We start from the raw sequence: 22,024 nt of genomic DNA on the forward strand, positions 1-22,024 counted from the left end.
TGGGCTGTCAGCACAGAGCCCAATGCGGGGCTCAAACCTATGAACTGTGAGATCATGACCTGAGCCAAAGTTGGACACCTAACTGACTGAGCCACTCAGGCGTCCCCATGGATGTCCACACGCATCCATGTAGGCAGAGTCCCAGACCAAAGTAGATTCCACCAATCTATAGCTATACTATCTGAAACACATGGTCCCCCTGGCCACACATCAGGGAATAGAAAAACTAGAGAATTATGCAGTCCTGTCAGTGCCTCAGATTGAAGTGACACACATCACCGCAGCTCAGATTCCATTGGCCAAAACCAGTTATTGGCCTTGCCTAACTGCAAGAGTCTGGAACATGTCATCTATGTACCCAGAAGGAGAGGAAAACTGAATAATGGGGAAATAATAGTAATTAAATTAATGTCTGCCACACTGGCTAAGACCCATTTCTTTTTGTGTGTGTAGGAAGTTGCTTCTGTAAATTAAATGTGATTTCTCTTTGGAGCAAGGAGGATATCCTGGATTGAGGGTTGACAAGAGGTCTGTGCACAGGTGAGTGAGCAGACTAACAAAAATGGAAGGCTTTCATATGAAAGCTCACTTCTGTGGGCAGTCAGGAGCTTTAAGTTATTGTTTGAGAACAAGCCCCTAAAAGGCTGTAGAACTATAGAGAAAATCAATCTCCTTCAGCATATAAGTTCCCCAAAACACCTCACTGTCACTCATGAATCATTCCATTCATATTTCCTTTTATAATTCACCCCCCTGAACAAAGAGGAAGGTATAAATTATTTATGATTATAATACATATGCTTAAGGGAAAACTCGAAAATATAGAAAAAAAACAAGATTCCCCCTGTAATTATACACACAGAGACAAATGTAAGAACGTAATTGAAAATTCTTTCCGTCCATCTTCTGTGCACACACACATGCATATATAGAACATATGTATATTTTTCCTATAAAAATAGGATTACACTACACATACTACTTCATTAACTACCTTTTTTGTCCAGCATTGTTTAACATCTTAACACCAACAAATATATGTGTTCATTTTATGGCAACAGTGTTCCCACTGTGTGGATATACTATAACTTATTTATTTAACCAATCCTCCTTTTTAAGTTCTTTTCCAAGTTGTTTCCAGTGTCAGCAGTGTCTCCATCATGTAGCCCACACACATCTTTTGGATAGTCTCAGCTGTGGAATTGCTTCATCAGAGGACACACATAGTTTAATTTCTGTTAACATTGCCTTGTTGGAAGTTTACACAGCTAGAGCCCACTGTGTCTGTGATATGTTATAATAATCTCAAGTATTAGAGTCTGAAACAGAACTCATAATTGGTTTATTCAGACCTGCTCCTCTCAGGGTTCTTTGTGTTAAAAAATGACAACTCCATACTTCCATTTCCTCAAGCCAAATACCTTAGCATCATTATGGCTTCTTCCTCCTTTTTTTTTTTTTCCCCTTTTATACCTAAAATCAACAAATCCCATCAGCTCTACCTTCAGAGAATGTCTAATCTGATCAGGTCTCATCACTCCCCCCACCACCACCATCCCTAATGCAAGCCACCCTCACCCCTTGCCTGGATTACTGCAGTTACCTACCTTCTCACTGGTCCCCCTGCTTCCCTCCCCTTGTCTTCTTCCTTCACTTTCTTTGCATGATCCCTTTAAATGTAAATCAGAGTATGCCATTCCTTGTCTTAAATCTTTAATGGCTTCCTGTCTTATTCAAGAATAAAAAGCAAAGTTCTTACAGTGGCCCACAAGCCCCATGTGATCAGCTTCCAGACACCTCTGTCACCCAAATGAGCTGCTGACTTTCTCTTGCACACTCCATTCCAGCCACCCTAATCCCCTTTATTAATCAAAGAAAGTCTGCTCCTGCCTTGAGGCCTTTGCAGTTACTGTTCCCTGTACTCTTAGATACCTGCATTTATCACTCCACTCACTCGGTGCTTACATATCACCTTCTCAATGAAAAGCCTTCTCAGGCCACCTTTCATTTCCCCAAAGCTCCCTATCCTCTAACGCTTCTTAATTTTTTTACATAGAATTTGGGCCACCTGACATAAATAGGAGTATCAACGTCAGTATATCAATATTTGTTATTGTCTCTTTCCATTAGAATGTGAGATCCACTGGGACAGGGACTGGATTTATTATCTTCCTCACACCTAGAACCATGCCAATTGAGGTAGGAGCTCAGTAAATCTGAAAGAATTTTTGACTCCTCTTTCTCCATCTCCATATCTAATCAGATGCCAGAGCTTGTTGATTTTACTTCTGTACGCCTTGAAATTATACCTTCCTTTTTATCTTCACTGCCATTATCCTTCATCAGGTCCTTTGTTTGCTTGCAAAAGTATAAGCACCTCTCAGTTGATCTCTCTGTCTCCAGTTTTACTCCTCTCCAATAAAATATTCTGGCCATATTGACCCTATCATTTCCCTCTTTAAATTCTTCAGTGGTCTTCCATTCATTAATGGGTGAAAAACAAACATTTATATATTCAGTTAGTAGTCATTGGACCCTTCTCCTCCAGACAGCATGGCAGGTGCCGGTCACAGTGATGAAGATGCCTGGTCTTTGTCCTCATTGTTATTTTATTTCACTCATTCGCCTTCATTTTCCAACCCCTGATGTCATCTCCAGCATAAACTTCCTCTAGATTCTAAAACTAATTAAATTTAAATATAATTAAAAATTTAGAGAAAAATCCAGTTCCTCAGTCCTACTAGACACTTTTTACATACTTAGTGCATGTGGCTAATGCCAAATTATTGAGGGTACAGATGTGAAGATTTCCATCATCACAGAAAGATTTGGTGGACAGCACTAGTCTAGACCTTTCCCCAAACTACACAAGTCATTCCAAATTATTCTCTGCTCCCCAAATACACCATATACTTTTGGTCCACTATTTTTGTCACTTTTATTCATAGATCAGAATACTCTTCTGTACCTCTTCTGCCTATTAAAATTCTCTGATTTTGAAGTCCCAATTCACATTCTACAACGTAGAGGACATTTTCCTTGACCCCACTGCATTGAGAAAATTAGTCTTCCTTCTCACCCACCCCACCCACAAACCATGGGAAGCTTCTTGCACCTCTGATTAGAACCAGCATTACTATCCTCCTTAAAACCCCTGAGTTCTCAGGGTACCTGGGAGATTCAGTTGGTTAAGTGTCCAACTCGATCTCAGTTCAGGTCATGATGTCACAGTTTGCGAGATCGAGCCCCATATCCAGCTCTGCACTAACAACTTGGAACCTGCTTAAGATTCTCTCTCTCTTCCTGTCTCTCTGCCCCTCCCCCGTGCTCGCTTGCACGCATGCTCTCTCTCTCTCTCTCTCTCTCTCTCTCAAAATAAATAAACTTAAAAAAAAACACCTGAGTTCTCATTACTTTGAGGTACAGGCCATTTTCCATAGAACTCCACCCTTAACAAATACTAGAGGTGATATTCTGCAGGAAAGCAGTAGGGAAGGCTTAGATGGAAGATTAGGAGTGCTGGCCCAAGAGGCTTCTATAAATTGAGCTCCCATTCAGGTCAATACTCTGGATATGCAGGTGTGCTTGTCAGATACCTGTTTACTATGATTTTCTTGCTCCTGTCTGGTGAGTCTAGGCAGGGCTGGAGTCTTTGATGAGGCCTCTGGTGTAGGTGGTGTTCCTTTCTAGACTTAGAAGGAGGAAGTAGAGCCAAAGAAGTCACCCAAGAGGTTTTGCCTGTTGAGCTCAGAGAAGTGGGAAGACTTAGTTTTAGGGATATCTTTTTCTCAAGGTTTGGCCTGCACAGGTATGCTATGTTTGTAACCTGTGGGTACTGTCCTCATCTTTAGAGGATAAAGTAAGCAATTCTGAGTCTTGACACTCTTTGCAGCAGCTGTAGAGGAAGATCAGCTTGGAACAGGTGGGAGCCAACTAGTTCCCGTGTAGGGTATAGATTAGCATCAGCAAGATGGGGGAATGTTCAGGCTGGAATCCCTCCTGCTGAGGTGGTTGGATTCTATGTGAGTGCTGGAGCGTACCTTCTTTGAATCCATTTTTTAGTTTCCCTGGAGTTTAGAGAGGGGCTGGGTTTTGTTAACTCTGTAGTTCTTGATATCAGTGTTGTGTGGTGGGACAAGGGGGAGGACAAGGGAAGCAGAGCAGGACATTGGAAGTACAGTTGTGTTAAGGTCGTCTATTTAGGAGTGCTCAGGCAAGCTCAGTTTATGAGAGATTTCCCCTTTTTTCCCCCTACGCTGCTTTTTCAGGACTCTGCACTTGTCCAAGAGAAGAATCTAAAGAAATCAGAGCAGCCCAGGTAGTTCTGAAAGCCATGGCACAGGTAAGCTGAAATTTCCTCTATCCTTGAAATAATCTCTCTTCCTTTCAAATCATGTGAACATGATTTGTGTTCTTTATCCTGAAACTTCCCTATCTCACTGAGCCCCATTCTTGTTCCCAGTTCCTCCATTCCAGGGATGGGTGATGGTGTTCCACTTCCCTTAGTGGCTCTCTCTTCTCTAACAGTGTAGACATACGGACACATGGCTCTTACCAGAGCAACAGTGGAGCAGAAATATATTGTCTTATAAGAAATGTGAGAGCCCCCTTTATCAGAACCCTGGTTGAGTGGGACCAAAGATGAGATAACTTTGATCTTTTCCATTAATCTAGGTGGTTTCCTTTATTTTTAAATTTTACATCTTTAAAAATCTTAAAAATAAATAAATAAATATCATAGATATTTCATACTACCAAAGAATATATATAAAAACATATCTATAACATGTATATGGTGTAAAAAATAATAAAAAATAATAAAGTATTGGAGTGCCTGGGTAGCTCAGTTGATTAAGCATCCATCTTTGGCTCAGGTTGTGATCTCCCAGCTTGTGGGTTCGAGCCCTGTCAGCACAGAGCCTGCTTGGGATCCTCTCTCTCTCCTCCTCTTTCTGTCCCTCCCCCACTTGCTAATGCACTCTCTCTCTCTCTCAAAATAGATAAACTTTAAAAGTAATAAAAAAGTATTGATGTACTCATTACTTAGACTAATGTACTATCTAAGCATCCCATATTCCCTTCCCAGATCATATTCCTTTCCACACTGCATTACTGTTCCTACCAATGGTTATGCTTGCCTTCGATTTTGTGTTTATCAGTCCTTTTTTTTTTTTAATTTTTTTTTAACGTTTATTTATTTTTGAGACAGAGAGAGACAGAGCATGAACGGGGGAGGGTCAGAGAGAGAGGGAGACACAGAATCGGAAGCAGGCTCCAGGCTCTGAGCTGTCAGCACAGAGTCCGACGCGGGGCTCGAACTCACGGACCGCGAGATCATGACCTGAGCCGAAGTCGGACGGTTAACCGACCGAGCCACCCAGGCGCCCCCAGTCCTTTGATTTTTATAATAGTTTTACCATATATGAATGCATACTAAGCAATATACTGTTGAGTGTTCTGTTTTCAAATTTTTGTGAAGTTATCTTACTCTATATTTTTGACCAGATTTTTTTCATTCAACACAATGTGCTTTCAAATCATTCATGTTAAATTGTGTAGCACTAGATTAGCAGTTCTCCAAGCATGGTCCAGGAAGACTCTGACACCCTCTCAAGAGATAATACCAACATGTTATTTGCCTTTCTGACTCATACTCTCCAATTACTGTACAATGGAGTTTCTTAGAAGCTATATGATATATGTTATCCCAACAGACTGAATGCAGAAGTAGATGTGAAAATCCAAGTGTCTTTTATTCAGCCAGTCATTAAAGAGATTGCAAAAATGTAAAACAAAGCTATTAAGTTTTTTTGACAATAATTTTTTTTCATAAATTGTATGTTATGTTAACATGTAACAGGTTTATTATTGGTTACTTAAATAAATTAATAAATTAACATTTTTAAATTTCTCACTTTTAATTTCTAACCTGGTAATTATCGATAAATATAGCCAGCATTAACAGAGTTCTCTGAGGGGTCCCTGGGTGGCTCAGGCGGTTAAACATCCGACTCTTGGTATCAGCTCAGGTCATGATCTCACAGGTCATGATCTCACAGTTCATTGGCTTGAGCCCTGCTGTCAGCACAGAGTCTGCTTAGGATTCTCTCTCTCTCCCTCTTTCTCTGCCCCTAACAGTTTTATTTATTGTATATATAATTTTTTACAAGGAAATTCACCCATGTAAGTGTAAAGTTCTGTGCTGTTTAGTGTATTTATAGAGTTCTACAACCATCAGCACAATCCATTTTAGAACATTTTTATTACCCCCAAAAGAAATCCCATTTGCATTAGTCCCTCTCAACCACTCCTCCTCATCCACTGGCAACTGCTAATTTACTTTTCTACTTTTCTAATTTAATTTTCTTTTCTATTCTATTTACTTTTCTACAAATCTCTATGGATTTGCCTATTCGGGAGATTTCCTATGAGTAGAATCTTACAGTATTTGCTCTTTTGTGTCTGGCTTTTTTCATGTAGTATGTTTTCAAGCTTCATCCATGTTGTAACATTTATCAGTACTTCATTCATTTTTATACCAAATTTTATTCTTTAGTTTATTTAGTTTACTTTTTTCTTTAGTTCATCAGTTTATGGACATTTGGGTTATTTCTGCTTTTTGGCTATCATGAATAATGCTGCTGCGAACATTGGTGTATACCAGGGTTTTGGGGTGGACATAACATTTTCATTTCTCTATACCTACATAATTCTATGTTTAACATTTTGAGAAACTGCCAAAACTTTTCCAAAGTGGCTGCTGCATTTTACATACCTGTCAGCAATGTGTTCTGATTTCTCCACATCCTCACCAACATGTGTTATTTTGTCTTTTTTGGTAATAGCCATCCTAAAGGACATGAAGTGGCATCTTATTGTTATTTTGATTTTCATTTCCCTAATGATTAGTGGTATTGAACATCTCTTTTCATATGCTTATTGGCCATCTGTATATCTTCTTTGGAGAAATCAAATTCTTTGCTTAGTTTTTAATTTTTTTTTATTGTTGAATTGTAAGACTTCTTTATATATACTGGATCCTTATCAGTTATAAGATTTGTAAATATTTTCTCCCAATTTTGTGGTTTGGATTTTTACTTTTTTTTTTTTTTTTTAAGTAATCTGCATCCCAGTCCTATATTTTAAGATAGAGATTTATAGGGGCGCCTGGGTGGCGCAGTCGGTTAAGCGTCCGACTTCAGCCAGGTCACGATCTCGCGGTCCGTGAGTTCGAGCCCCGTGTCAGGCTCTGGGCTGATGGCTCGGAGCCTGGAGCCTGTTTCCGATTCTGTGTCTCCCTCTCTCTCTGCCCCTCCCCCGTTCATGCTCTGTCTCTCTCTGTCCCCAAAATAAATAAAAAAAACATTGAAAAAAAAAAATTAAAAAAAAAAAAAAAGATAGAGATTTATAAGACATTTTGGATCCTATCTTTTTTTTTTTCTCTCTCTCCATGGAGAAAGGGTAAAGGATTCATTTTTAAAAGCCTTTATTATTGACAAGGCTTTTGTTTGCTGTGTATTTTGTATATGCTATTTTGTTTATTTGTAAGATCCCACTTAGCTAGATTTTGTTCGTTCCCAGGCCCTTGTAGACTATAGAAGAGTCCTACTGTATGAAAGAGGTTTTAGTTCCAGTTACAGGAATATTGAAATGAATGTAGGCCTTTAGCCAAATAAATGTGCTTATTATACTACCTTCATGGCATAGGCACTCCTCCATAGCTTGCTTGTTTGATCACCTGCTTCCTACAGTGCCCTTCTCCATATCTTCTCTATCCTACAGACGTTTTCCTGGATGAGTCAGGTTGTCAATACCTGAACCTACTCATCAATTTTAACCTCATTAAAAATGGTACAGTTATTATGTGCCTCCTGATGGAAGCTATAGGAAGTACCCAGCACCACCTCTGACATATTCCTGCCCCTCCAAAAAACAATGTGAATCAGGCCTCCAGATCTAACTACCTTTTCACAGAAAGTATGGAAGTAAAGCAACATTTTAAACTGTTCCATGAAGATGCAATAAGCCAAGAATGTGGGAGATTCTACTGATTCAAATGTTTCTTTAATTAATAAATAAATAGCAATAAAAATATTTGAAGGGTTTCGAGGGGCTCTTATAGATTCTAGAGACTTAAGGAAACCTACTCACTAAATGCAATGTGTGGATTTAATTTGAATCTTGATTTGAACAAACCAACTGTAAAAAATTACTTTTGAGAAGATTGGGGCAATTTGAAACTTGATCTGGTTGTTAGGAAGTTATTGTTAATTTTATTAAGTATAATAATGATATTCTGGTTGTTATACTTTTTTAAAAAAAAGGGCTAATCTGCTAGGTACTAAAGTATTTATGGATAAAATACTATGATGTTTGGTATTTGGTATGTAAGATCTGCCTCAAAATACACGAGGGGTTAAAAAAAAAAAGGAAATAAAACAAGATTTGAAAAGTCTTGCAAAGTCTTACTAATTGTTGAAGCAGAGCAATGGATTCATGGGGGTCATACTACTCTGTATACTTTGGTATATTTTTTGAAAAATTTTGTAATAAATGTAAAAAATAAAAGCCCTCTCATTTACTAGTAATGCATGGGTTTATTATTTCAGGGGTTGGTAACATTCAGGGATGTGGCCATAGAGTTTTCTCAGGAAGAATGGAAGTGCCTGGAACCTGCCCAGAGAAACTTGTACAGGGATGTGACTCTGGAGAACTTCAGTAACTTGGTGTCACTAGGTAAGGATGTTATATAATCTAGGGCCAGACAGGAAACGAAGCTTCCAGGGACTGTAACAGTGGTAGGTTGTTATCACCTCTGGCAGGAAAAGGTAAAGAGAGGAAACTGCCCCTGGACAATGGTGAGAGCTAGAGTCATGGAGAAGGGCCTGCCTGGCAGCAACTGTAGCTGCCTCCAAAACTCCTGGGTGAGAGGAGAGAGGGAGAAGGATAAATACCCTGAGCTCTCTCATCCTACCCACTGGCCTTCTGCTGATGCTTCCATATGCCAAACCCAAGGAGAAACCACAGAGCCAGGATAGTACAGTCCCACCAGGTAAGCTGTGTGGGGCACAGAGCAAGGAATGGATTGAGTGGGGAGGAGAGGGCAAATGGAGAATGACCACCATAGCTATCTACTCTAAATAACTCAGGACTAGCCTTCTGGAATTTCTGGTTTCTTCACAGTGAATTTCTAGGGAGACCTATAGGTTTCTGGCTAAATTTCTGCTCTCTGTTTCCAAGGGAATTCTTTGTGGTTTATGGATGTGCAAAGGGGTAGTTCCATTAGCACCTCTGTCTTCCTGTCCTTTGGACAAACTTTACACCTTCCTTCATTCCTTCCTTCATAATTGTCTCTTTCCTTGGTGACCAAGGGACTGTTTGAATTTTGGAACAGGACAATTATGCTCCATTTCTTTTCCTATTAACAGGACTTTCCATTTCTAAGCCTGACCTCATTTCCTTACTGGAGCAAGGGAGAGAACCCTGGATGATTGCAAATGATATGACAGGACCATGGTGTCCAGGTGAGTGAGGGGTGATCTAGTGGGGGAGGTCATTGGGAATGATAATAGCCAGTAGGTGAGTCAACTGACAGCAGTAACTTAAGTCATTACTGAGAGGCTCCCCTCCAAGGTGCACTGAAAACTGTAGAACAGCCTGAGACATGAAGACACAAAGAGCAGAGATTGTGTCAGCCTCAGCTCCCAAGGGAACCTTGCCCTTACCCCCATTATCCTTTCTTCTTGCATATTTTCCTCCCACTTCAAAAAGAACATGCTCCCTTTTTCCCCTTTTGCTCCACTTTTACCTGTACTTTGGATTCTTTTTCCTGAAAGCATCTTCATCCCTTAAAAAATACTTTCGGGGCGCCTGGGTGGCTCAGTCGGCTAAGCATCCAACTTCAGCTCAGGTCATGATCTCCCAGTTTGTGGTTTTGAGCTCAGGGTTGGGATCTGTGCTGACAGCTCAGAGCCTGGAACCTGCTTCAGATTCTGTGTCTCCCTCTCTGCCCCTCCCCCACTCTCATTCTCTTTCTTTCAAAAAGAAACATTAAAAAATTTTTAAAAATACTTATTTTCTTAAAACAGCTCATTTTACCCAATTCAGCAATTCATTCTCTAAATGTTTGAGAGATAAGGTCATGTAATGGCTAAGGGACTGACTTGGGAATCAGATTGAGTTCAAATCTTAGCTCTGCCAATTACTGGATCTGTGAGTTTAGGTAAATTGCTTAAAATCTCTGTGCTTCAGTTTTCTCCTTTGCAAATGAGATAAAAATAGAGCCCCCTTCGTGTAATTATTATGGTTGTTATAGGAGTTAATAATGTGAAATTCCCAGAACAATGCCAGGCAGTAATGACCATTAAATAAAAGTTATCAAGTATTATTAATTGGCACTTGCTGGGCAATACTGGTATCTTTGAATACTTACCAGTTACCCCCCCCCCCCAACTCCTCTGTTGTTGTTATTTATTTATTTTCATTGGGATTATTTTTTTCTCTATCTAAAGAACACCTAAAAATTTCCTTTTGTGTAGGTCTGTTCCATAAATTCTGTTTTTGACCATATGAAAATGTCTTTGGGGAGACTGGGTGGTTCAGTGGGTTAAGTGTCTGACTCTTGATCTCAATTCTGGTCATGATCTCACAGTTTGTGGGATCAAGCCCCACATTAGGCTTTGTTGTGACAGCACAGATTTTTTTCTCTCTCCCTGTCTCTCTGCCCCTCCTCACTTGTGTTCATACTCTCCCTCAAAACAAAACAAAACAAAACAAAAAGGTCTTTACCTTCTTTCTCATAGGATATTTTATATATTTGTTTGTTTCATTTTAAAGATTTAATTTTTAAGTAATCTCTACCCTCAACATAGGGCTGGAATCACAACCCTGAGATCAAGATTCCCATGCTATACTGACTGAACCAGCCAGTAGGATATTTTAAATGAGAATGGAATTAATGTGTTAGCAGGAATTTTCCAAAGAAGAAATCCTACCACTGACTTTTCTCTTCCAATGTCATCACTAGGTCAAGTTGTTCCAATTTTGGAAAATGTTCTCTACATATATTTATTTATTTTTTAAATTTTTAATGTTTATTTATTTTTGAAAGAGAGTAAGAGAGTGGGGGAGGGGTAGTGAGAGAGGGAGACACAGAATTGGAAGCAGGCTCCAGGCTCTGAGGTGTCAGCACAGAGCCCGACGCAGGACTCGAACTCACGAGCTGCAAGGTCGTGAACTAAGCCGAAGTCAGACGCTTCACCAACTGAGCCACCCAGGCACCCCTACATATATTTAAAACTAGTGTTACTTGGAAAGGAAATGCCTCTCTGTTTATCTCTCATCGTTTTGATTATATGATTTAGAATCTGCATGTCCTTTTTTTTTTTTTTTTTTAATGTGTATTTATGCTGGGGAAGGGTACAAAGGGAGGGTGAAGAGGATTCAAAGAGGGCTCTGTGCTGACAGCAGAGAGCCTAATGCAGGGCTTGAACCCACAAACTGTGAGATAATGACCTGAGCCGAAGTCAGACACTTAACCAACTGAGCCACTTAGGCGCTCAAATCTGCATGTCCTTTTAACTTTCTCTGTACTGTGCTATGAAGTTCTAAGAACTGTTTCTTGTATTATATGTAATGTTATTGTATTTTACATTTTTGTAAAACTTGAATTATATTTTTTCTGATATTCCATCAAATGCCCTCTTTTTTTGGTCTAAAAATTATGACATATCTTTGCGTATCCTTTTTTTAAAAAGTCACAGCCACTTGAAGTGTGTCCATGTACTCAAGATTCTGTTAGAGTTTCTTCTTTGAATCAATCCAAGGTTCTTGCACTTTAATAAGGGGATTCAATCTATTCTCATTATTGTAATGACTAATGTGTCTATTCTTATTCCTGTCATTTTATTTCATATGTTCTGTTCTTCACTTCTATTTCTGGCTATTTCCATTCTGCTCACCTTTGATTATCCCTCTTTCTACCCTCAAATGATTTTAAAGTTGTACTTCGTATTGCTTTGAAAGAATAGTCTTTAATAGGACTTTTAAAAATTGGGGTACCTTGGTGGTTCCGTAGGTTAAGCATCTGACTCTTGATACTGTCTCAGGCCGTGACATCCCAGTAGTGAGATTGAGCCCTGCTTAGGGCTCCTTGCTGTGTGTAGAGCCTGCTTGGGGTTCTTGCTCTCCCTCTCTCTCTGCCCCTGCCCCACTTGCATGTATGAGCGCTCACTAAATAAATAAATAAATAATAATAAATTTAAAATGTACTTAAAACTGTGTTTCTTTACCTACCTCAAGACTGAAATAGAATTTTTTTCTTTTTAGTAAAGTGTTTAACTTTTTTATTTTGAATAATTTTTAGGCTTATAGAAAACTAGCAAAATTGTTAGAATTCCCATATGCCTTTCCCCCGGCTTCCACGAATGTTAACATTTTACATAACCATAGTACAGTTATCAAAACTAGGAAATTACCATTGGTACAGTAGTATTAACCAATATAGATGTTATTAGAATTTTGTCAGATTTTCCCCTAATGTTCTCTTTCTGTCCTAGGATCCAGTCCCAGATCCCCTGTTACATTTAGTTATTGTGTCTCCTTAGCATCTTCTAATCTGTGATAGTTCTTCAGTCTTTCGTGACCTTGATACTTTTGATGAGTACTATTGTGGAGAGTACTTGGTGTTAACATGATTTAATACTGGTAGTGTTAAACTTGATCACTTGGTTAAGGTAGTGTCTCTCGTGTTTGTCCCTATAAAGTTACTATTTTTCCATCTATAATTGGTAATTATCTTGGGGGGAGATACTTTGAGAATATACATTTTGCCTACTGATTTTAGCATCCATTGGTGGATCTTCTCTGTAGCAGTCATTACAATAGTGTTGCCTCGTGTTGATTTTCTTTGTACCTTATTCCTTCTAAATTTATTAATTGGAATTCTCCTGTAAGAAAAAGCTGTCCCTTCTCCCTCTCCCATTCATTTATTTATTCAGTGATTTATTTTTATTAATATGGGCTCATGGGTATTTATTCTATGGGTTGTAGCCCAGTACAATTGAACAAAATAAATACATTATTTATTTTGTTGTTCAAATTATTCAAGCTTTGGCCATTGGGAACACCTTCAGGTTGTTCCTGGGTTCTCTTGACATGTCCTCATTCTGTTTTGAGGACTTCCTTATTTTACCACAGCATGTTTCAGGTTTATCTTGTATTTTTCCTGCCCCAGCCATTCCTCAAAGAGGCCCTGGTTTCTTTTATTGGAGAATGGTATGAAATAGCATCTTTGAATGTCTTTTCTGAGCAAAGTAAGACTTTTACCATATTTTACTTCCCTGTGCCTTACCAGGGTTTGGCAGACTACAATCAGTGGGTCAGATCCAACCCGTGGCCACTTCTTGTACCACCTACAAACTAAGAATAGTTTCTACATTTTGAAAGGGCTTAAAGGTAGGTAGGTAGGTAGGTAGGTAGATAGATAGATAGATAGATAGATAGATAGATAGATAGATAGATAGGGCTTAAAGATAGACAGACAGAGGGACACACACACACATGCATGCATGCATATGCTACAGACACCTTATGTGGTCCACAAGGCCTAAAACATTTACTATCTGGTCCTTTCCAGAAAAAGTTTGTTGGCCCTTGCCTAGATTCATCCTCACCCTCACCCCATTCTGATTTTGTTTTAATGATCTGGAATTCTAGTTTCATACTATTGTTGTTCTTATATTTCATAAATTTATTATTATTTTTTTAATGTTTTATTTTTTATTTTTCAGAGAGAGAGAGGGAGGGAGGGAGGGAAGGAGAGGGAGAACCTGGTGGGAGCAGAGAGAGAGGGAGACCAAGAATCCACAGCAGGCTCCAGGCTCTGAGCTGTCAGCACAGAGCCTGATTCGGGGCTCAAACCCATGAACCGTGAGATCATGACCTGAGCCGAAGTCAGATGTTTAACCAGCTGAGGCACCCAGGCACCCCTATTTATTTATTTATTTTGAGAGAGAGACAGAGAGAGCATGCACATGCGCAAGCAGGGGAGGGGCAGAGAGAGAGGGAGAGAGAATCCCAAGCAAGCTCCATGCTGACAGCGCAGAGCCCAGCATGAGGCTTGAACCCACAAACCATGAGATCATGACCTGAGACGAAATCAAAGAGTCAGATGCTTAACCAACTGAGCCACCCAGGCTTCCCTAGCCATTTTTAAGTATACAATCCAGTAGCATTAATTACATTCCCAGTGTTGGGCACCCATCACCACTACCCCAGAACTTACTCATTATCCCAAATAAAAACTCTATCCATGAAACAATGACTGTCTATTTTCCCTTTCTCCCAGCCCCTAGTTACCTCTGTTCTACTTCCTGTCTTTATAAATGTGACTATTCTAGGTTATCTCATGTATTTCATGTAGCATAATGTTTTCAAGGTTCATCCATGTTGTAGCACTTACCAGAATTTTTAGAAAAGCTGAGTGTTTTCCATTGTGTGTATATACCACATTCTGTTTATCCATTTGTCTGTTGATGGATGCTTGGGTTCTTTCCACCTTTTGGCTATTGTGAATAATGTTCCTGTGACCATGGATATACAAGTATTTAAGTGCCTGTTTTCACTTCTTTTGGGTATATACCTAAGAGTGGGATTATTGGATCAGATGATAATTGTATGATTAACTTTTTTGGGAATATTTTCTCAATTTTTAAAGAACTTTTCATAAATCATAAAGATTATCCCATTACCTGCCATATAAGTTTAAGGGGGTACCTGGATAGCTCAGTTGGTTGAGCGTCTGACTTTGGCTCAGGTCATGATCTCATGGTTCATGGGTTCGAGCCCCATGTTGGGCTCTGTGCTGACAGCTCAGAGCCTAGAGCCTGCTTCAGATTCTGTGTCTCCCTCTCTCTCTGCCCCTCCTCTACTTCACTCTATCTCTCAAAAATAAATAAACATTTAAAAAAAATTTTTTTTAAGTTTTAAGTATTTTCCTGTCACTTGTTTTTTGATTTTACTTTTGGTGTTTTTTGTTCATGTGCAAGTTTTGTTTTCTTTTGTTTTTCACCTTTACATATGGAATTTACTAGTCTTTGCTTTGGTTCCTTTTGAATTTTGAGTCATTGTTTCATTGTTAGGTTTCCCCATACCTAGGTTATAAAGTATCTACTTTGTTTCCTCCTAGTATTTGTATGGTTTCCATTTTCTTTTAACATTAAAACTCTACTTGGAGTTTGTTCTGGTATATGGTGGCATAACATATGGATACATTTTTTTTTTAAATGACAAATTTGTATCTAATTTATTTATTTTTATTTTTTTAAATTTACATCCAAGTTAACTTATAGTGTAATAATGATTTCAGGAATAGAATTTAGTGATTCATCACTTACATATAACACCCAGTTCTCATCCTAACAAACATCCTCCTTAGCCCATTTAGCCCATCCCCCCACCCAAAACCCCTCTAGCAACCCTCAGTTTGTTCTCTGCATTTGTCTCTTATGGTTTGTCTCTCTCCTGTTTTTATATTATTTTTGCTTCCCTTCCTTTATGTTCATCTGTTTTATATCTTAAATTCCACATATGAGTGAAATCATATGATATTTGTCTTTCTCTAACTGACTTATTTTGCTTAACATAATATACTCTAGGGCACCTGGGTGGCTCAGTCAGTTAAGTATCTGACTTCAGCTCAGGTCATGATCTCGCAGTTCGTGAGTTCAAGCTCCGCGTCAGGCTCTGTGCTGACAGCTCAGAGCTTGGAGCCTGCTTCAGATTCTGTCTCCCCTTCTCTCTGCCCCTCCCATACTCATGCTCTGTCTCTCTCTGTTTCTCAATAATAAATAAATGTTAAAAAAAAAGTTTTTTTAAAATACACTCTAGCTCCATCCACATTGTTGCAAATGGCAAGATTTCTTTTTTTTTTTTTTTTTTTTTTTGATTGCCGAGTAATATTCCATTGTGTATACACACCACATCTTCTTTATCCATTCATCAGTCAGTGGACATTTGGGTTCTTTCCATACTTTGGCTATTGTCGATGGTGCATGTGCCCCTTTGGAACAGCACTCCTGTATCCTTTGGATAAGCACCTAGTAGTGTAATTGCTGGGTCATAGGGTAGTTCTATTTTTAATTTTTTGAGGAACCTCCATACTGTTTTCCAAAGTGGCTGCACCAGTTTGCATCCCCACCAGCAGTGCAAAAGGGTTCCTTTTTTTCTGTATCCTCACCAATATCTGTTGTTGCCTGAGTTGTTAATTTCGGCCATTCTGACAGGTGTGAGGTGATATCTAATTGTGGTTTTGATTTTTATTTCCCTGATGATGAGTGATGTTGAGCATCTTTTAATGTGTCTATTAGCCCTCTGGATGTCTTCTTTGGAAAAAGTGTCTATTCATGTCTTTTGCCTATTTCTTTACTGGATTATTTGTTTTTTGGGTGTTGAGTTTGATAAATTCTTTATAGATTTTGGATAATAACTCTTTATTTGATACGTCATTTGCAAATATCTTCTCCCATTCCATTGTTTGCCTTTTAGTTTTGCTGATTGTTTCCTTCACTGTGCAGAAGCTTTTTGTCTTGATGAGGCCCCAACAGTTCATTTTTGCTTTCATTTCCCTTGTCTCTGTAGACATGTCACATAAGAAGTTGCTGTGGCTGAGGTCAAACAGGTTGTTGCCTGTTTTCTCCTCTAGGATTTTGATGGCTTCCTGTCTTATGTTTAGGTCTTTCCTCCATTTTGAGTTTATTTTTGTGTATGGTGTAAGAAAGTGGCCCTTGTTCATTCTTCTGCATGTTGCTCTCCAGTTTTCCCAACACCATTTGCTGAAGAGAGTGTCTCTTTTCCATTGGATATTCTTCCCTGCTTTGTCAAAGATTAGTTGGCCAAATGTTTGTGGGTCCATTTCTGGGTTCTCTGTTCTGTAGAGATCTATGTACTTCATTGGTCTATGTGTCTGTTCTTGTGCCAGTACCATACTGTCTTGATGGTACTTGATGGTACTTGTCAAGCTTTGTAATACAGCTTGAAGTCCGGGATTGTGATGCCTCCAGATTTGGTTTTCTTTTTCAGGATCGCTTTGGCTATTCGGGGTATTTTCTGATTCCATGCAAATTTTAGGATGTCTATTCTAGCTCTGTGAAGAATGCTGGTGTTATTTTGATAGGGATTGCATTGGATATGTAGTTTGCTTTGTATTGGCATTTTAACAATATTTGTTCTTCCCACCCATGAGCATGGAATGTTTTTCCTTTTTTTGTGTGTGTCTTCTTCAATTTCTTTCATAAGCTTTCTATAGTTTTCAGTGTATAGATTTTTCACCTCTTTGGTTAGGTTTATTCTTAGGTATTTTATGGTTTTTGGTGATGGATACACTTTTATCTTTTTCCAAATGAGTATCCTGTTGTCCAACTTTATTTATTACAAAAATTATCCTTTTCCCCTTTGAAATACCACCTTTATAATAAATTCAATTTCCATATAAACTCCAGTCTCTTTCTGGCTTTCTATTGTGTTCTACTTATCTGTCTCTAGAATGCAGTATTTGTTCATCAAACAACCCATTATTAAAAGTTTATTATATACTAGGGTTTGGTTACAAAAGCTAGTGAGAAAGGCTGTATTTTTACCTTTGGGGATATTTAGGAGGAACAAAACAAAAAGATCAACAGATGAATAAGTAAATGAAAATCTAATTACAACTGATAAAAGTATTATGAAGGCAGGTGCAAGATGTGGAAGAGAGACCTATATAAAAATTAAGAACACCCAGCTTAATTTCTTTTGCTCCCTTCTGAAACCTCATCATATTTGTGCTTTCATGTACTCTTTGGAAATTGCACAGCAATATTTGAGACTTACATAAGCCATTCACTTTTTAAGGTTATTTTCATTTTGTCTCTCTAGTCAGCTATAAAATTTTTTGTTTCTCTTAATGAAGCTTGCTTGTATTTTCTTTTCTTTTTTTTTTCTTTTCTTTTCTTTTCTTTCTTTCTTTTTTTCTTTTTCAGAGCTGGAGTCCAGGTGTGAGAAATTTCCACAAAAAGATATTTTTGAAGTAGAGTCATTCAATTGGGAGATCATGGAAAGCCTTAAATGCTGTGATTTTGAGGGCTCCAGTTTTGGGGATGACTGGGAATGCAAAGGCCAATTTGAAAGACAACGAGTAACTCAGGAATGCTGTTTCAAGCAAGTAAAAATCACATATGAAAACATGCCCACTTTTGAGCATCACACATCCCTCCCTTTACATCAGAACAATGAGATTGGTGAGAAACTGATCGAATGTAATGAGTGTGGGAAAGCATTTAGCCGTGGCTCACACCTTATTCAGCATCAGAAAACTCATACTGGTGAAAAACCATTTGACTGTAAGGAATGTGGGAAGGCCTTTAGTCGTGCCTCACACCTTGTTCAACATCAGAGAATTCATACAGGTGAGAAACCTTATGATTGTAAGGAATGTGGGAAGGCCTTTGGTCGTACTTCAGAACTTATTCTACATCAAAGACTTCATACTGGTGTCAAACCCTATGAATGTAAAGAATGTGGAAAGACCTTTAGACAGCATTCACAACTTATTCTTCATCAAAGAACTCACACGGGTGAGAAACCCTATGTGTGTAAAGACTGTGGGAAGGCTTTTATTCGTGGCTCACAACTTACTGTTCATCGGAGAATTCATACGGGTGCAAGACCCTATCAGTGTAAAGAATGTGGGAAAGCCTTCAGACAGCATTCACAGCTTACTGTCCACCAGAGGATTCATACTGGTGAGAAACCCTATGAGTGTAAGGAATGTGGGAAGGGCTTTATTCATAGCTCAGAAGTTACTCGACATCAAAGAATTCATTCTGGGGAGAAACCCTACGAATGTAAGGAATGTGGGAAGGCTTTTAGACAACATGCACAGCTTACACGACATCAGAGGGTTCATACTGGTGACCGACCCTATGAATGTAAGGACTGTGGGAAGGCCTTTAGTCGTAGTTCATACCTTATTCAACATCAAAGAATTCATACAGGTGACAAACCCTATGAATGTAAGGAATGTGGGAAAGCCTTTATCCGTGTTTCACAACTGACTCATCATCAACGAATTCATACTTGTGAGAAACCCTATCAATGTAGGGAATGTGGAATGGCCTTTATTCGTAGTTCACAACTTACTGAACATCAGAGAATTCATCCTGGTATCAAACCTTATGAATGTAGAGAATGTGGGCAGGCCTTTGTTCTTGGCTCGCAGCTCATCGAACACTACAGGATCCATACTGGTTAGAAAGCCTTGAATGTTAAGGGTATAGGAAAGCCTTTACATGGATTTCACACCTGACTCAATATTAGGTAATGTGTAATGTAATGTGATTAATGTCAGAAAACCCTCACTTGTCATTTCCATTACGGAACGTGGGATTATTCCTACCAGAAGAAAATTCAATAAATGCAGGAATTCTTTTTGCCTCACACTCACTGCTTACTAAGCATCAGAAAACTTATGCTGAAAAAAATATTAATGTGACTATAGAAAACCTTTCTGTTACCACACAAAATGTGTTAAACTTCTGAGAATTCCTAAGAGAAAATGACCCTATTAAGGTATTTTCTGAATGTGCCTTTTACCATGATATACATATTATTTAGTATTATCTCAGTTCCACCAGTTACCGACTGTATAGCATTGAACAAATTATGCAATCTTCCTGTTTCTCAGTTTACTTATTTTTAAGCAGTGATCATTATACTTACCTGATAGAGTTCTCCTGAGGACTATCAGATATTTTTTATAAACCCTATATATAGTTCAATAAATATTAGTTATTGTTGTTAATTTATAACAGTATTACCGTTAAGGAGTTCATGTGAGAGAAGGGCCTTATGAATGTGCCAAATAACAAAAAGCCTTCATAACCACTTGTTAACAATAATTCATTCTGGAAAACAGTAGTAAAGTATAATTAGCATAAGAAGGTCTTCATGATATTGAAAGCTAGGAAGTCACAAGATTAGAAATTAACAGAAGAGTAGCCAAAAGAAATCGACCCACTTAGAAATCTAAAGCCACTTCCAAGTATAACTCAAGAGCAGTCAAAAAATTCTATACATCAAAACCAGTTCCGTACAGCCAAAGCTATGTTCCTGTCACCCCAGGATTGAAGGTAAGGGCTTTGTTCTCCAAATGTAGATCTCCAGCACTTACTCATTGCCAGTCACATACTAAGCCTATTGAATGGATGAATGGTCAACTCTAAAAATTAGAGGGAAATTACCACATAAACCCGTATCAATAGTAAGAATGATAATTAAAAATAAAAAGTAAAAAACAACAGTAGGCTGAATCTGAAGGTTGTTTATTTAACAATATTATAAGATGGAAGACAACTCTGAACTAGAAGAAAAACATTTAGCCTTATGAATAAGGAAGGGGTGGGTATTTCTTTTAAATAGCTACTATGCCTGGCTTTAATGTATTTGGAAATTTAAAGAGAATGGATTTTTACAAAAGTATCAAAACTGGTTTAAGAAGATGTGGAATACCTGAATGATTGTAGAAGGACATAAAAAGACATCAAAGCTCTTCCCTTTAAAAACAGTTTAGCCTACTAAAACTTCAAGGAACAGATAGATAATCCCTGAGAGAAGCTTGCCAGTTCATTTCCAAGGCTAAATAAAACTATGATAAAAAAAAAAAAAAAAAAAAAAGGATAGCTCCCAAGAAACAAATTGTAGATGATCATCATTTGTGAAAATAAATATAAATAAAATTGCTGCTAATTGAATCCAATCTCTTCAAAGTTAGAAGCTAATTTAAAAAAATTTTTAATGTTTATTTTTGAGAAAGAGTGCGAGTGGAGAAGGGACAGAGAGGGAGGGAGAATCTGAAGCAGGCTCCAGGATCTGAGCTGTCAGCACAGAGCCTGACATGGGGCTAAAGTTAGAAGCTAATTTTAAATAGAATGTCTAGAATTTCACCTGTCGTGGATTAATTATGTTTTCAGAATTTTGATATAACTCCGGGAGATGACAATGGTAGGGGAGAGAGCCCTGATCCAACCCTAGTGATATACGGATCAGAGCCTGTGAATGAATCTGGGGAATCTTAAGGAAACATCCCCTCAGTCCAGGCAGTGGCTGGGGCACAGGGCCTGTTGTGTCCCGATGCCATCCATCTTCTCAGTCATCCAGACTGTTGACTAAAGCACCTGTATTTTCTGCGTGTGTCACTGCCTACACAGGATTAGGAAGTAGTGTTCTGTATGTCATTTTACTTTAAGTGGTTTAACGATTACAGTGTACATTTGGAGGAGTTCAAAGCTATGGCATTAAAAAGTGTCGCTTTGAATAGTAACAGCACACTCATAGGATAAATATCTTAAAGTTACAATTTGGTATATAATCTCTACTCCACCTCTGCTGTTACTCTATGTACCTATCACTGCTGTCAAGTTCTTGTGTGTACTGCCTGATTTTTATGTTTGCCTAAGTGTAGACATACATATAACACTCTTTATAAAAAAGATTTTTACATAAATGGTAGCAAATTTCTATACTTGTTATTTTTGCTTATCCATACACCTTGAAATTGGATCATATTGATACATATATAGCTGCCTTATTCTTCCTTAACAGCTGCATAGTATATGTGTTTCATAATTTATCCTGTCAATTTAGTTTTTTCCATTATTTTTGCTTTCAAACAATTGTATAATAAATATCCTTGCACATAAATTATTTTCTATATGTGTGATACCTCTTTAAGATACATTCCTGAAAGTGGAAGTGCTCGATCAAAATGTATATACATTTTTAAAACTCTCTGTTTACACAAAATCTTATAATGTACCTCCAGTGCCCCCATCGCCAGCTTCAGTAATTATTAGCCCATGGCCCATCTTGTTGTGTCTGTATCTCCACCCACTCCTCCACCCTCATGTTAGTTTTGAAGTAAATTCCGGCAACATCATTTAATCTATAAATATTTCAGTACGTATCTACAGTATATCACGACTTGAGAGAC

At 38.3% G+C, this 22,024-nt stretch overlaps 1 protein-coding gene across 2 annotated transcripts; it reads left to right on the forward strand.

Annotated features, from left to right (window-relative positions):
• Nucleotides 1-453: 453 nt before the first annotated feature.
• Nucleotides 454-21,735, forward strand: ZNF565 (zinc finger protein 565). Of its 2 annotated transcripts, XM_019423132.2 has the most exons (6): nucleotides 454-540; nucleotides 2,131-2,199; nucleotides 4,269-4,342; nucleotides 8,610-8,736; nucleotides 9,429-9,524; nucleotides 18,018-21,735. In XM_019423132.2, the coding sequence occupies exons 3-6, from the start codon at nucleotides 4,334-4,336 to the stop codon at nucleotides 19,286-19,288; spliced, it is 1,503 nt and encodes a 500-aa protein (XP_019278677.1). In that variant the 5' UTR covers nucleotides 454-540; nucleotides 2,131-2,199; nucleotides 4,269-4,333; the 3' UTR covers nucleotides 19,289-21,735. The 2 variants fall into 2 exon arrangements, with proteins under 2 accessions (XP_019278677.1, XP_019278678.1); XM_019423133.2 differs by lacking the exon at nucleotides 2,131-2,199.
• The last annotated feature ends 289 nt before the right edge of the window (nucleotides 21,736-22,024 follow it).

This window comes from Panthera pardus, unplaced genomic scaffold (genome assembly GCF_024362965.1).
Source record: "Panthera pardus isolate Hobbes unplaced genomic scaffold, ASM2436296v1 HiC_scaffold_18, whole genome shotgun sequence".
Classification (NCBI taxonomy): Eukaryota; Metazoa; Chordata; class Mammalia; order Carnivora; family Felidae; genus Panthera; species Panthera pardus.